The sequence below is a fragment of the Anabrus simplex genome, chromosome 9, assembly GCF_040414725.1.
Source record: "Anabrus simplex isolate iqAnaSimp1 chromosome 9, ASM4041472v1, whole genome shotgun sequence".
Lineage (NCBI taxonomy): Eukaryota > Metazoa > Arthropoda > Insecta > Orthoptera > Tettigoniidae > Anabrus > Anabrus simplex.
In genome coordinates this window covers 95,007,729-95,025,389 of record NC_090273.1, presented here as the reverse complement: position 1 = coordinate 95,025,389, position 17,661 = coordinate 95,007,729, and the positions used below count along the sequence as shown (strand labels likewise).

General features: G+C 36.7%; 1 protein-coding gene across 2 annotated transcripts in view; it reads right to left on the bottom strand.

Moving 5' to 3' along the window:
* Positions 1 to 17,661, bottom strand: part of LOC136881032 (uncharacterized) — an 88,189-nt gene that overhangs the window by 39,996 nt on the left and 30,532 nt on the right. For both annotated transcript variants that reach the window (XM_067153630.2, XM_067153631.2), the window contains exon 8: positions 5,184 to 5,254. In XM_067153630.2, coding sequence (XP_067009731.1) covers positions 5,184 to 5,254 — 71 coding nt within the window. The remainder of the gene's footprint in view (positions 1 to 5,183; positions 5,255 to 17,661) is intronic.

The window sequence follows — 17,661 nt, the reverse complement described above, 5'->3', positions numbered from 1 at the left end:
TATTTTTAGTATCATCCCCTCCGCCAGGGGAGGATTGTCTTACCGCATGCAATTTTTTTTTTCCAAATAGTATACTAAGTCATGTGTGAACCAGTTTTATTTGAGAGCTCAATTATATTTATATGTCACCCCCTCCCGACCACAACCCATAGGGGTGACTTACCCTGCAGTGCTTTTTTTTTTTTTTTTTTTTCGAGACAGCCACATGTGTAGCAGAATCTCTCCTTTGTCTAGCCTACATTTTTACACGTGCCTACTTCGAACACCAGGCCTGTATTCTACCGCAGATTCCTTGAGCTGATGTTGCTATGGTTACGGCTGGTCATTTCTTCATCCAATTCCTAGAGCGGGGTATGTGATGGCAATATCTCCAAAACAGTTGGTTTTAGGCCCATAAACATGGTTTTCGGGGCCCATAGCGCCTTACCGAGTTTTGTTCTTCACATCGTGAGGCTTAAAATAAGCTTAGTCTCTTGCTTGTACAACAAATAAAATATTTCGCCTATATTAGCCTATGTTAATGTGCTAAAGAGCCTAATTCTAGAAAATGGAGAGGGATGTTAAAATTTCTTGTAGATGGGGTTACCTACAGCGTCCTAAAAGATAAGTATACAAAATTTGGTTCAGATTAGTGGAACAGTACGGATTTGTATAAGGAACAGACACACAGACAGACATTCTGCTTTGTATATATAGATGATACTGAGAGTGAACAAGAAATACAGGATGAAGATGCTGATGAGATATCACAGTTACTTCCAGGACCCAGTAATTCTCGTCAGAGTGAAGACCTCCCAGAACAGCAAACTCCTTCTATATGTCCCAAAAATCCAATGAACAGGATTCTGGATCAGAGTTATATCCTGTGTCAAAAGTTATTAGATCAGACAAAGGGGAAAATATTTACGGTAAAAATTGTTTCAAATGGAGAATTCTGCCTACCTGCAGCTCAAAGACTAGACAGCATAATAAGCAAGGTAAAGTTGCTTCAGCTCAGAGGGGAAGCAATGACAGTTCAGTCTAAAGAACCTGTGTATTTTTGGCAATTGTTTTTTGATGGGGACATGATGAATGTGATTCACCCATAGAAACGCCAAAATAACAGAATAGTGCTCGAACTATGGTGGTAGAGCTTCGTTTGTCAAGCATACTGACTTCTTGAGATAGAAGCTTTGTTGGGTTTGCTGTATGTATCTGGAAGTTTTAAGTCAGGGCATGAATATGTGACAGTGGATGGCACAGGTAGGGACATATTTAGAGATTATAGCTGGAGTGATTTCTTTTTCTTCTAATTGACGGTTTGGGTTTCGTTGTACTGGATGATCGCAGTTTTGTTGAAAGATCTTTTTTTTTTTTTTTTTCGATGTGTCATCTAAATATTTTTGTACATCTGAATTCTAGAGTAAGTGCATTATTTCACAAAGAGGTCTCATGGCTTCGTGTGAGGACAATGTTAAAGAAGTGTTGCAACTTCTCAATTAAAAAACCCGAAGGTATTTTCTCACCTATTTACTTAAAGGGAAAGTGGTCAGTCTTCCATAACATTAAAGAAATAATAGGACCTACATTCCAACACTTCTGCTATTTGTTTTTGGGATTTACACATGATACACATCGGGTCATACTTGACCTGAGGATAGTGTTAATGTCAAGAAATCCATGATAGTAGCTAAGGGTTAAATAAACTTTGCTAGCTGATGATACCATGCTCAAAATTATTCAATATTTCAAATCACTGAAATATTTTAAATCAATCTTAAGGCATACATGCAGAAGAAGTATCTTCATTCTGTGTGAATATTTAAGTTACTTTAATGGAAATACAATGTTGGACATGTTTTTTGGTTGTAATTCCTATATCTACAACATGATCCCTTCATATCACCTTCATTCTGGTGGAAGTCACGAAGTCCAAAATCACAGGTTTCAATGTTTCAATACAACTTATATGGCATAATGTTACATATTTATTTAAATGTTTTCCTAAACTTTACCATTCATTTTTGGAGTATAATTGCAATATTTTTACCATACAGATCTGCTGCATTCTTAAATTTATGAGAAAAAATGGACTTTGATAGCTGATGATATCAAGCTCAAAATTCCACAGCAATTAGCACAAAAGGACGTCAGATTCTTGTATTTCTGTTTCGATATGAAAAAAAAAGTGCCTTGTAAGCTTTAAGAAGTGGAAGCATACTCTTAGGGTGACCTCAGACAAAAATATTTATTTCAGAGTAGGTCCCAAAACGTTCATATATATATATATATATATATTTTAAAATTCCAGGATTCTCTTTCTCAAATCTGAAACATTTTATTATCATCCAATTAACTTTTTTATTTTGTGAAATAGGAAAGATCGATGCAGTCATCAAACTTAGTCTCTTTTACTTTGTGACAATCTTATTTCTCCACTTTCTTGCCCAGCGAACTGAATTAAAGAAGTTAACATTGATGCTTTCACAGCCTGTACTTGTAGACATGATATGGGCTTTTGGGCTTATGCCTTGTCAAGAAAACAAGGCGAAACTCTTTACATTTTACAGAGAATTTTGCTCCGCGTCTTCAGAAGAAAATCTCAACTGTGAACGTTGCTCCACGTCTTCCGAAGAAAATCTTGACTGTTCTCTGCGAAATGTAAGGAGTTTTACCTTGTTTCCTTGACACAGCATAAGCACAATAGCCAGGCCCCGATTTACAAATGGGCGGACTGGGCATTTGCCCAGGGCGCCAGTTTTTGAGGGACGGCGGCCGGCGGATCGAATAATTATGGCCTGCATAATTACGTCTTAAAATCATTACACTCAAATTAATTTTACATTCCACAAATTATTCCAATTATTTTATTTGCCTATATAAAACACTTTAAACTATTCTAACTTTAAAACCTGAATTTAATCTATATATTTAAATTTTATGAAGAAAATGTGTCTTATTTCTAAAATTATTTACTTACATACAAACTATCAAACTGAACCAACGGCTTTTTAAATAAAAATAAAAACAGCCCGATTCTTATTTGGCTGTTACCTTTATTTGGCTTGATAAGTTTAATTGAGAAAATTAACTGTGCATAATGTGCTGTTTTAAAACTCATAATTTTGAAAACTGTAATATTTAATTTGTAAACAGTTATTTTTTAGAGGAACAGGAAAACGAGCAGAGAGAGATGGGGGGGGGGGCTGCTAAATATTGTTTGCCCAGGGCGCTAACTACTTGAAATCGGGGCCTGACAATAGCCCATATCTTGTCCAAATGAAAGATGTTTATTCAGTCATATACTGAAATGAATTTACTTGATCCTCAATAGTAATATGCATACTGTCATATTCCATCATAGAATGCCATATTCTGGAAACTTTTGTTGAGTACTTGCAGTAAAACATAAGGAAGTTCTTGGGTCTATTAAACAAAGAAGTATTGAGACTATTCAACAAGCAGAAGTAACTACATAGTCAGTCCACTTAGTGACTTCTGCTGGACTAAAATATTGGACTTCATAAAAAATGCAAGGTCTCTGTGCCAAAAGTTGACATTGTGATACCCAAGGTTTGTAACATTATAAGGAAGTAGAAATTATGCAAATCTTACTTGCAATTCCTTTCAGAGGAGAGATGTGTTCATTGTGATGTCCAGGAACCCACCATCCTGCCCCCCAGAAGTACATTACTTTTATAAGAGCAACACCCGCCATTCTCCATTGCTGCAGTAGCTACTTACATTCCTATTGGCCAATGTCAAATGAGATGTGACGTCATTCCCATCAATGATGATTATAAGATTCTGTTACCAATCCCAGCAGAATAAAAGCACAAATAAATAATGTGCTGCTATAACCCTAAGACAATCTCTGTCATTAGAACACTCCTTTCAAGAGACTTTTTATCTATGGGTGTGGCGCATACTGTCTGCACGGCAAGAAAAAAGTTACAAGTAACTATTCTCATTTTGGTTCCGTATTGAAGTTGACGTATGTCTCAAGTATTATTACAATATTATAAGTCCACCTGTTCAATACAATACAATATGATCCACTATTTCATATGGTCAAATATTTTTTTTATACATAATACACAAAAGTCAAAGGTACATGTTTCACCCTCCTTACGGGCATCATCAGCCTATATCAATCTTAAAAATAATACATATACTTATAAATTATAGGTTAAAATGTTGAAAAATGATTTCGTAAAACATTATACAATAACATCTAAAACAACGATAATGCACCAAAGTATGTTAAAAGAGAGTGAATTAACGGTTTTGAAGATTAAAACATGATTAAACATGAAATTTTGAGAGTTTAAAACTAAAATGGATCCATATTTTTATAATATCATTAAGACTGCGATGGCCTTGAGTGTAAACACAATCATCAAAGGGGGATGTTTCTTCAATTCCCAAGTTGAATCCAAGGTGGTAAAATCACTGTCAGTTAATTCACTCTCTTTTAACATACTTTGGTGCATTATCGTTGTTTTAGATGTTATTGTATAATGTTTTACGAAATCATTTTTCAACATTTTAACCTATAATTTATAAGTATATGTATTATTTTTAAGATTGATATAAGCTGATGATGCCCGTAAGGAGGGTGAAACATGTACCTTTGACTTTTGTGTATTATGTATTTAAAAAATATTTGACCATATGAAATAGTGGATCATATTGTATTGTATTGAACAGGTGGACTTATAATATTGTAATAATACTTGAGACATAAGAAAAAAGTTGTCGTTCACATTTTAAATTAGTGCTTATACCTCAGTTCCTAAGTAAACAGTTTGGCAGCCTTGTGGACCACCTGACCACGTCCTCTGCTAAAAGGCCACGAGAAATAAATGACAGTGATTCTGTGCATAGCTAAATGTGGTGAATATTGGGTAGTGCGGGGTCAACTTTTAATGTGTCTGCTTCTCAGAAACAGATTGCAATTTATTTAGTTACTTCTACCAGGCTATGAAGAACTATTTTCTGTATGCAACAAAATATATACCTCAAAGTAGCCAATTTTGGATGGTGACTTCTGCCAGAATGATGACACTATAATACTGGAATCATTAATGTTTGAAACACACTATAATTATCACCAGTAAATTTATTGATGAAATATTCCCTTTTCTTCAATGAATTATTTGTGAAACACTACAATCAACTAAAGGTTACTGATTTCCATTTACCTTTATTGATAGCACACACGTTTGAAACAGGGATAAAGGACTCCATTTGTGTAGTAATCACAGTGCCATTGCTGCAAATGTAACATAACAAGTAATTAAAATATATTTGAAATTGGCAGGCAAGATACAGGACCTAGACACATGTTCATTATCATAACTAAAGACATAATCGAGTTAGATTTGAAGTGTTGCTAATTCAACAAACAGGTTTTAATCAAATTGTTTTTGTTTCCCAGTTTCATCAGGAGGGCAGACTTAGGTCCATCTTGAGTGATCACCAGTCTTGACGTAGGGAGTGTAAGATAAGGAGAGAGCCAATTAAATAGTGGAAAATGGAAGAGAGAAAACCATTCTTATGATTATGGTAACTTGTTTGTTCCTTTCCAATACCTCTATTATGGTAACTTATGTGACCTTTTGTAGCCATAACTATCCTCTATGCAAAAGAGATATTTATTGGTAAGTTATCTGGTTTGTCATCACACTCTACATGTATGGGCATTAACTGCTTCACGAACTACAAGTGGCTCTTGACCTCTGCACAAACTACAAGAGGTCAACAATCATTTGTCTATCACTCTTTCATATTATGAAATAATTGTAAATGTACTAGAAATGTATTAAAAGTAAAATCTTATAATTTATTATTTGTTCACTGTGTATTTGTGGAAGAATCACCAACCATTTTTCCTTCCTTCTCCCAGTTTGTTCCAAATTACATGGTGTTTTCCGGCTTTGTTTGAGGGTTGTCAAGTTGTTTGAGGGTTGTCCATACATGCTTTAGAACAATAAAGAATTGATACTGACAATTTAACACACAGTAACTGAAAAAATTGCACAAAATGGATTCAATGCTTCATGATGGGAAATTTTAACCTCATCAACTCCCCCTGTTGCAGCTGACCTGTTCAGTTCGATGAGGGTCAATTGAACAAGTTCATCCATGAAAACCTGCATCAACCCATTAGGGAATGGGTCCAGCATATGGGCTTTCTCATGATACCCTCGCTTGTCACCTGCACTTGATTGGTAAGGTCCAAAATATTCGATTGTTGGTGCCACATGCATGCATGTTACCAAGAATAAACATAATAAAAAGTGTCTCTCAAAAACAACCAAATTGAAACACTTTGAAACAGTCACCCAGCCACAAATTACATATGCATGTGAAACATTATTCAAAACAACAAACAAAGTTGGAATAGAGTACTCAAGTTAGAAAGAAGAATAGTGAGAACATGTTTAAATAAAAATTTATCAAGTAAATGAAGTCTGGAGACTAGCTTCCAATGAAACAGTTTATAAAGAAATAGAACCCGTGACTAGCACAATGAAAAAGAAACAAATATCATTCTTAGAGCATCTAATATGGTCACCAGAAAATAGAATCAGTAGAAAAATTATGGAAGAGTAAGATTAAGAATAATATTAGATGAATCACAGAACTTAAATAAGACATGAGAGAGTTACATATTACCAAAAAAATAAAAAATTAATCACTACTGATCTGCATTTATGGCAGTTGCCCAGCTGCCAGATTCCCTATCTGTTGTTTTCCTAGCTTTTTCTTAAATGATTGCAAAGAAATTGGAAATTTATTGAACATATCCATTGGTAAGTTGTTCCAATCCCTAACTCCCCTTCCTATAAATGAATATTTGCCCCAATTTGTCCTCTTGAATTCCAATGTTATCTTCATATTATGACCTTTCCTACTTTTAAAAACACCACTCAAATTCGTCTACTAATGTCATTCCATACCATCTTGGAACATACCAATAATGGACCATTTATATTGGTATTACATACCACTCAGTCGAGCAGCTCGTCTCCCTTTTTCCCAAGTCTTCCCAGCCTAAACTTTGCAACATTTTTGTAAAGCTACTCTTTTGTCAGAAATCACCCAGAACAAGTCGAGCTGCTTTTCTTTGGAATTTCTCCAGTTCTCGAATCAAGTAATCCTGGTGAGGGTCCCATACACTGCAACCATATTCTAGTTGGGATCTCACCAGAGACTTATATGCCCTCTCCTTTACATTCTTACTACAATCCCTAAACACCCTCATAACCATGTGCAGAGATCTGTGCCCTCTATTTACAATCCCATTTATGTGATTACCCCAATGAAGATCTTTTCTTATATTAACACCTAGGTACTTGCAATCATTCTTTACCATAAGTCACTTTCACCCCATCAACACAGTAATTAAAACTGAGAGGACTTTCCCTATTTGTTAAACTCACAACCTGACTTTTAGCCCCATTTATCATCATACCATTGCATACTGTCCATCTCACTAATTTACCAAGGTCATTTTATAGTTGCTCACAATCTTGTAACTTATTTATTACTCTATACAGAATAACATCATCCGCAAAAAGCCTTATCTCTGATTCCAATTCTTTACTCATGTTATTGATATATATAACAAAACATAGAGGTCCAACAATACTGCCTTGACGAATCCCCTTCTTAATTATTACAGGTTTCAGATAAAGCTTCGCCTACTCTAATTCTCTGATTTGTATTTTCTAGAAATATAGCCACCCATTCAGTCACTCTTTTGTCAAGTCCTACCGCACTCATTTTTGCCAGTAGTCTCCCGTGATCCACCCTATCAAATGCCTTAGACAGGTCAATTGTGATATAATCCATTTGACCTCCTGAATCCAAGATATCTGCTATATCTTGCTAGAATCCTACAAGTTGCCCTTCAGTGGAATAACCTTTCCTAAACCTGAAATGCCATCTTTCGAACCTGTTATTAATTTTGCAAACTTCTCTAACATAATCAGAAAGAATGCCTTCCCAAAGCTTTCATGCAACACATGTCAAATTTACTGGCCTGTAATTTTCAGCTTTATGTCTATCACACTTTCCTTTATACACAGGGGCTACTATAGCTACTCTCCATTCATTTTGGTATAGCTCCTTCATGCAAACAATAACCAAACATGTACTTCAGATATGGCACTATACCCCAACCAGTTGTCTTTAGTATACCCCCCAAAATCTTATCAATTCCAGCAGCTCTTCTAGTTTTCAACTTTTGTGTCTTATTGTAAGTGTTGTTGTTACCATAGGTAAATTTTAATACTTTTAGTATTAGTAACCTCCTCTAACTGGACATTATCACTGTAACCAACAATCTTTACATACTGCAGACTGAATACAGTACTTCTGCCTTTTGAAGATCCTCGCATGCACACTCCCTTTGTTCATTACTGATTCCTAGAATGTCCTTCTTGGAACTTGTTTCTGCCTTAAAGTACCTATACATACCCTTCCATATGTATGACTGCCAATTAATGCTTGCCATCATGTTGTCCTTAGCTGACTTCTTTGCTAGATTCAATTTCGTGGTAAGTTCCCTCAATTTCTCCTTACTTCCAAAGCCATTTCTAACTCTATTTCTTTCCAATCTGCATCTCCTTCTTAGTCTCTTTACTTCTCTGTTATAATATAATGGGTCTTTACCATTCCTTACCACCTTTAAAGGTACAAACCTGTTTTCATATTCATTAACAATTGTTTTAAATCCATCCCAGAGTCTCTTTACATTTTTATTTACTGTTTTCCACCAATCATAGTTACTTTTTTTTAAACTCCCTCATGCCTGTTTTATCAGCCATATGGTACTGCCTAATAGTCCTACTTTTAAGACATTCCTTTCTATTACATTTATTTTTAACTACAACTAAAACAGCTTCGTGATCACTAATACCATCTGTTACTTTGGTTTCTCTATACAGCTCATCTGGTTTTACCAACACCACATCCAGAATATTCTTCTGAGTCAGCTTTCCTTCCCATATTAATGTATTTGCCATTTGTTGGTCATGCTTCCTGCCGTTCAATTGAAGATATACGTAACACAAATACAAAACAAATACACTCAAGATATTGAAAGATAAGCACACTAGACAACAGACAAAAATAAACAATCAGAGAATGGGAAGAGTGATTCCAGAAGCAGAAAAAATATTACGTTCAAAAAGGATGAAACAGTATTAGGCTGACAAAAAGAAGAAAAGCCTCCGTAAACCTGACTCAAGTGGTCCTATGTTGGCTAAAAAGTTGAAATAATAAATTTATTTAATATGCTTGAGATAGGTAAAAATGTAATGATATGAAACCCATATGCTGTACATAAATTATATTAAATCCTAGTAAAAATAAAGTCATATCAAAATTAATAATATTTTTCTTCAGTAACATAATAAAACAATCAAAAACATTATTACAAAAATAATTTATATATGCATGTCATTTAACCCTTAATTAGTAGCATACGATCTTTTCATGGATTTAATTATGCACAGACTTAAAGACTGGGTACGAAATATAGTCTTCTCTATATTGAACGCAGAGAAATCATCATACATGATGAATGCAGTCAATACAAATGACTAAACACACTTTGACTTTGTGCTTATATTCAATCATTCGTGCTCGTACACACGTTCAATTTTTTTTTTTTTTTTTTTTTTTTTACCTAACTTATACATTATTTTGTCCACATATATGGTCCACATAGTTAGATTCTATATTCATGTAAGTACAGTATCATATTCCTTAATCAGCTCCATGGTTTAGGGGGTAACATTGCATGCCTCTCACCCAGAGGCCGAGGGTTCGAGTCCCGACCCGGTCCGCAATTTGTACGTGGATCTGAGGACTGAATTGAGGTCCACTTAGCCCACCTGATTACAATTGAGGAGCTACCTGACAGTCCTGGTCTAGAAAGCTAAGAATAACGGCCAAATTGATTAAGTCACGTTGACCATGCGTCACCTCATAATCTGTGCACCTTCGGACTGAGCATAGGCCCATCAGAGCTTTTGCGCCAGGGGGTTTGGATTGGATCACATTCCCTCTTTGTTTTGAAATATAAATGGGATGCAATCCTCTGTTCATTGAGTTCTGCCAATTCTTCAGTTGTTGCTGTACTCATCTGTCACATTACCATAATCAGAAGAGGACACTTTGCATTACGTTGTTATATGCTCTTTGCAAATGTACTTTAGGCAGATCACATACCAGTACTTATTACTAGTTTTTCTATTCTGCCACCAGGTACAGGAACTGCATCTTCCAGATGCAAATTGGCTTTATCTGATTTTTTTTGCCTGTCAAGAACATTCAGTTGCCGAGGGAGGATCACAGCTGTAGCTCTAGAATTTGAATATTAGGCAGTGGGAAATATGCAGACTGTGAGGTCGAATACTTGTGTCATTCAGGAGATAGTAGGTTCAAATCCCACTGTCAGCAGCCCTGAAAATGGTTTTCCGTGGTTTCCCATTTTCACACCAGGCAAATGTACCTTAATGAAGGCCACGGCCGCCTCCTTCATACTCCTAGGCCTTCCCTGTCCCACCATCACCATAAGACCTATCTGTGTCGGTGCGACGTAAAGCAACTAGCAAAAAAGAAAGTACTTGTGTCAAGATGTTAGGAAGTAAATGTAAAAAAAATAAACAGAATCACACTCGGTAATTACAACAAAAACAGCAGAAAATGTGCACAGTGCCAGAAAGTGGAGAGACAGGCAGGTGTGGTGGACGTCCAGGCCATGATGGTTGTTGCTGGTGAAGGTAGGGATCGAACTGCTCTGAGAAGCAAGCAGTCGAAGGACACCGAGTCAAGACAACAACGGGAATGGAAGGATATTGCCAAACACCGTCTGATCTACTAGGCATAATGGGTTTGGTGGACATCTCTGAAAGCCAATGATGGGATACTGATCTGAATGTGGGAGTCTATCAATGGCAGGAAGTAAAATTCTCTGCTGATAATACCCAGGAGTATGTGGCATCCTGGCCACCTAGGAGTGAACACGACATTAGACCCTGTCCAACAGTGTTACTATTGTGTGCATATGAGGAACGGCATTGAGAGGATGTACCAGATGTATGACACCTGCGCTGCGACCAGAGGCCCACATAGCAGGAGTAGGAGCCAGATGATGCAGTACAATGTCGGAGCACCATTCGAGAGGATTGCCATCAATATCGCCAGGCCATTCCCCAAATCTGAAGGCAGAAATTGTTACCTACTCCTGGCCATGGCCTACTACCAAGTGGCCATAGATCTACAGGACTCCTAATCAGGAGGCATCAACAGTAGCCAATGTCTTAGTGAAGAACTTCTGCCACTTCAGTGTACCGAGAGAACTGTATAGTGACTGACGCAGAAACTTTGAGTCAAGACTGATGTAGGAGGTTCTACAACATGTGGGAGTTTGGAAGACCTGAACGACTTCCTTCCACCCTCGGTTGGATGGTATGGTGGAGCACTTCGTGAAGACTGTCAAGGAGCACCTCAGGAAGGTGGTTTTGATGCACCAGATGGACTGGGATGAGAGGGCCCCTTTTTTTCTTGATGGCCCGACGAGCGCCCACCAACGAGGGGCATAACACCTGCCAGCATGGTTTTAGGCAGGTAGCCATGCCTGCCATGCAACCTAATGTAATGCAACATATTGTGCCATTTCACTGATAGGAATGAACATCTTGGAAATAAAATGGACGCTATGCCACGAGAAAATTAAACACAACACGCAAATTTAATCATCAATGTCGAGAAGATTGTATTCATACAAGGAATAAGCCAAGAAATAGTATCAACAAGGCGGTGAAAAAGAATGAAGGATAAGGGATTGTTACAAATTTATTATTACAAAAGAAAAATTCCAGAAGAAATCATCTCAAGCTGCACGGAACAACATATTGCAATGTAAAGAAGAAGGTATTGATAGCAAAAGGCTCAAATAGAAAAGAATTTGGAATAACATCAAGAGAAAAGAGCAAGGCTACAGGAGTATTGCATAGAAATGCGTGTTAATAAGTTGAGAAATTGAAACGACTTGTTGGGAATTGTTACGTAACTGGTTACGTCACAAGACACCATGCAGAAGTAGCAGATATCAATCAAAGTCACTGGCAAGAAAATAATAAAAACTACGGCAATTGAAAACAAGATATAGAAAGCTAAATCGAATAATAATTGAGAATTTCATAGACATATTATTAGTCTGCAAGACGTTAGCTGGATTTAATTGAAAGAAGCATTCTTTTCAATACATTTATAAATGTTAGAAGGCTTTGAACACTAAGATGAAGAAACTGACCATGTTGATCTGTATTTTTGTCCTAACTGAGCAAGAGATGGCCAGCATCATGCACTAAGAAGACCAAGGCTGACTGTCTGGGGATGGTGACCTGAAGTCGACAAAGCTATCCTGAGATGACGGAGAAGGAGGGATGACCTGCCCATATGTTCCCAGAGATTGACACAATGTAGCAGACGTATCTGACTAGATGTCCTAAAGCATCTGGACACACCATCGAAGGAATACAGGGAAGAAAAGATAAGTCGATTGATATTTTATTACAGTAAGTAACTTAAATAACTTGTTTTGAAAAGTGCCATTTTCTAATTGTGTATAATATATAATTGTGCAGTGCTGTCATTGATTTAATTCAAGAAGAGTGAATTCATGTGTGAAATAGAGTTGATATAATGACGTAGGAGGATAATAGGTAGTCATCTAACTAAAATGACAATCCTTTGGTTAGGATGTATTTGATCAGTGATAATCAAGTTATGCGTTCATAATGCTGTGTATTTAATTTACTTTGGTTGTGGATATAATACCGACATTATGGTTAATGTTGTGATTAAATTAGGGTGTTATACCATGAAATGGAGATGATGCGATATGATATACACGTTATATTTGAATCATAAGAAGACATATGAGCAATATGAAATGAATCTGAAGAAAATTGAGAAGGAAATGGAATATATAAGTGGATAAATAATAGTTATGAATTCATATGCATATAAGGGTTATTGAAATGAAGGAAGAGATATGATGCGAAGAATATGAAACAGATGTTATATATGTGAAGAATGGTTGTGTAATAAGAAGAATAATGATGGTGATGATTACTATTTCATTGAGAGAGAAGAGGTGGATGTATTTTAATGGTGATATTTAATTGATGCCATTTAAGGTTAAGAATTCATGTATTTAATTCCATAACGTATATTAATCCTTCAGTATTCCACATCCAGCATTGAATGTGATCCATGTAGTTTACATATGTCGGATAGATACCGGTAGATCATCGAAATGAATCCAAATAGGGAAGAGTGAGTGGAATTAGCCTACATTATCCTTCTTAACCACAATCATGTTTATTTTAATAAATAGAGTTAGAATACTTAATTGCTCATTTCAGTGATATCAGTAAAGATGTTCTCCATAATTAGATGATGAGGATACTGGTTATTAAAGCCTTCTTAAATGACAGACCACTGAATTTCCAGAAATGATATTAAATAAGGTGTTATAAGTTATTGGTGACACAGTAACAGGTTGCACATGATATAAGTAATTGGTACTTAACTTGATTTTTGGAATTTATTTTTATTTTAGGTAAATGATCTACATAATGATTAGTAATGGTAACTTTTCATTATTTAAAAATGAAACCATGTTAAATGACATATCTTTTCTTCCTTGAAATTTTGAAGATAAAAACCACTAAATCTGAAATGAATAAGAAGACTAATGCTTTCCTTGTACTAATGATTAGTGATGGTGATATAAAGCATGATTATAAAATATTGACAGCTACATGCAGGCAAATAGACTGATAACTTCTAAATAGATCTGCAATACATTATATAAATTTTTGAAAGAGATCAGGAGTAACCAGAGATGGACTACATGTGGGAGATGGTGGACTGGCTCAACAACATCCACAATTATGCCCAACAACACATGAGAGTAGTAGCAAGCGACAGGATGAAAGCCCATTATGACATGCTGGCAAACTCTGCAGATTTCCAGGAATGTGATTGAGTTTGGATGAAAGGGAACTACCGAAGCTCCAATTGCCATGGGATGGCCTATGCCATCGTCATCAGGATCAACAATGTCATCTACAGCATCTGGCAGCCTCGTCGAGGTAAGATGATGATAGTCCAGCTGGATCGCCTGGCACCGTACCATGGAGCAGCTCAGGACGAGCAGCCTTAAAGTGGGAGGCAGTGTGTGACACTCCGCAAATTTAACATGTGGCCTTGGGCGGAGCAAGTCAACCTGGTTCCCAACGGCGGGTAGGCAACATCACTGAGTTAAGGTTCTACCTTCTAGTGACCGAGGGCAATCAGTAAGAGAGCGAGGATTGCTACAGTCATGGATTCAGTGTGAGTTCAGTCTAATAGTGTCTGCTCAAGGAGTGTTAGTGATTTAGTCAGCGAGACAGGACAGTGAAGTGTGTATACTGCTGTGGAATATAAGATCAGAATGCTACAGTGTCGATGGAGAGATGTCTGTGAAAAAGACAAAAGGGAACAGTACAACTGTGAGGAATGAAGACTGTTGTATGTGTGTGAATGCAAGACTGTTAATGCTGGCACGAAATGTAAAATATGTGACCATTAATATTTGTACTGTTAGTTCTATCGTGAACTGCCCTAGAATCCACGTGACAGTTGCAGAAGTGACCATAGTGTTGTTTTAGCTTGTAAGTCTGTCTGAATAACTTGTGTGACCGAACATTGACAACAGACAGAGCGCTAACTAGTGTGATTGTGTGCCTTTGTTGTTGTGATAGCAATTAGGAGTCAATAAATCTTACAATGAATGCTACCAGTTTTGTATGTATTTACCTGCTGCCCATCCCCACAATACAATATTTTGGGCATGTAGATAGATTTCAGACAGACAAGTTGAACAGAGGGAGCAAACTAGGGCTACTAATAATATTGTTAAATAATTTATAGATAAATAAATACCGTAGATAAATACCAGGTGTACAGTATGCATAAGTCTTTTTGGGTTTCACTAAGAGATGGCACCAGCAAACAGTACGCAACATATGAATCTGACACATACATCAGTTTGTTTGTCTGACATTAACCTACCAATACACACAAGTTGAGCCTACCAAACAGTAGCATCTGTATTGCATCGTTCAGTGATCATGTCGATGTTTGTACCTGAAAAAGAACATGTGCGGCATGCATTGCTTTTCTTATTTAATCAAAAGAAAAAGGCTGTGGAAAGTCATCGTTTGCTGGTAGAAACATGTGGTGAATATGCTCCATTGATTAGAACATGAGAGATATGGTTTCGACAATTTAAATATGGCAAGAAGACCATGCTTTGTGTGTGGTGAGACCAGAGCGGTATTGTTCATTATGAACTCTTGAAGCCTGAAGAAACCATTAATACACAACGCTATCACCAACAAATGATTAATTTAAATCATGCATTGATCGAAAGATGACTGGAACGGGCCAGAAGACATGGCAAAGTTATTTTGTAATTGACAATGCACCATCTCACACAGCATAACCAATAAAAGACACCTTGTTTTTTTGTTGTTTTTTTGTTTTGTTTTGTTTTTTGCTAGTTGTTTTACGTCGCACCGACACAGATAGGTCTTATAGCGATGATGGGACAGGAAAGGGCTAGGAGTGGGAAAGAAGCGGCCGTGTCCTTAATTAAGGTACAGCCCCAGCATTCGCCTGGTGTGAAAATGGGAAACCACGGAAAACCATTTTCAGGGCTGCCGACAGTGGGGTTCGAACCTACTAATCTCCCGAATACTGGATACTGGCCGCACTTAAGCGACTGCAGCTATCGAGCTCGGTAAAGACACCTTGAAATCGCTTGGATGGGACATCCTTTCACACCCGCCGTACTGCCCCAACCTGGTGCCATTTGACTATCACCTCTTCACATCAATGAGGTAGGCGCTCGCAGAGCAGCACTTCAGCAATTTCAAGGAAATTGGAAAATGGCTCAACGAATGGTTTGCTGCAAAAGACAAGCAGTTTTTCTGGCATGGTATTCATAACTTCCCTGAAAGATGGGCAAAGTGTGTAGAAGCCGATGGCGAGTATTTTGAATAAACAAGAAATGAATTTCCCTTGAAAATTTTTTGTTTTTGTTTATGACAAAAACCGGCAAAAATGTATGCATACACCTGGTACTTGTTCTTTTGCCAGGGACTTATAGCCAAGCTGTTTCATGAAATCATCAAAAGAGACAAATTTAGGGTAATAGTAATAATAATGTTATTGGCTTTACATCCTACTAACTACTTTTACAGTTTTTGGAGATGCTGAGGTGCCAGAATTTTGTCCTGCAGGAGTTCTTTTTGTGCCAGTACATCTACTGACATGAGGCTGATATACCTAAGCACCTTCAAACACCACTGGACTGAGCCAGGATCGAACCTGCCAAGTTGGGGTCAGAAGGTCAGTGCCTCAACTGTCTGAGCCACTCAGCCTGGCAGTAATTATGAGTAATTTTATATGCAAGGTATCTAAGAAATTTGTTTTGCACCATTTCAACTTTGTTTTCATACATTTTAGGTCTATGGCTAAGATTCCAAATAAGCAATGCATATTCTAGCCATCTTCTTATAAAGGAGTAGTAAAATAACTTTATTGTCTTGGCATTTGTAAAGTTATGTGTGCATTTCTTAATAAATTTGAACACTCTGTAAGTATCTGCAACTATTTCATTTATATATAGAGAGAATGTCGTATTAGTGTTAAAATGCACACCAAGATCCATAATAGACTATATCTTAACTGACTTTGAATTCGGGAAATCTTGTTAGGAATATGCAGGTTCTCTTGGGATTTTTAGGTGATATGTACCACTGACCTGTAGTGATCTGATCTGATATTTAGGCCTAGGATAGAGAAAGAAAAATCTGTCTAATAACAAGTTAGTCATATTCAAAACATTATGAGTGAATAATGTAATTTTTATTCCTGAAAAATATCATGATGTGACACTTGTTGAAGTTAAAATCTCAACTGTTAATAATGCTCCAAATAGGATATGCTATTGTGGTCTTTCTGAAGAAATTTGCAGGTCTGTGACGGAATTGTTTAGAAAATATTTGCGTCTGTGTCTTCACCTTAAAGTCAATGGAACAGTTATTCAACAGGCCAAAAAATCACGGAAAATGGCAGATGCTCAACTGAAATCAGATGCCTGATAGCTCAAGCCAAAAGGGCTTCCATGGCAAGAAGCAGCTTACTTTGCACTTTCACCATGAGACTTTCACTATGTCCGGGGATTTTAGGACCATTCATCTGGACTATATCATTGTACGAATCAGAAACTTGGATATTAAACAAAGGTGATAGCAACAGACTTGAGGCGTTCGAAATTGCACTGACTGCCTTGAAATATTCTTTTAATATTCATATTGTTGTTTTGTATACTTTGTCCTCAGAGGCAAGCTCCAGTTGGGGAAAGTCGAAAAAAAATTAAATAAATAAAAAAATAAATAAATAAAAAATAAATAAATAAATAAATAAATAAATAAATAAATAAATAAATAAATAAAATTCCATGGACAGCAAAAATTTCAAATTCCCAAGTCTTATACGATAAATTATGAAGCAGCACCGCTTAACACAATGGTGGGTTTATAC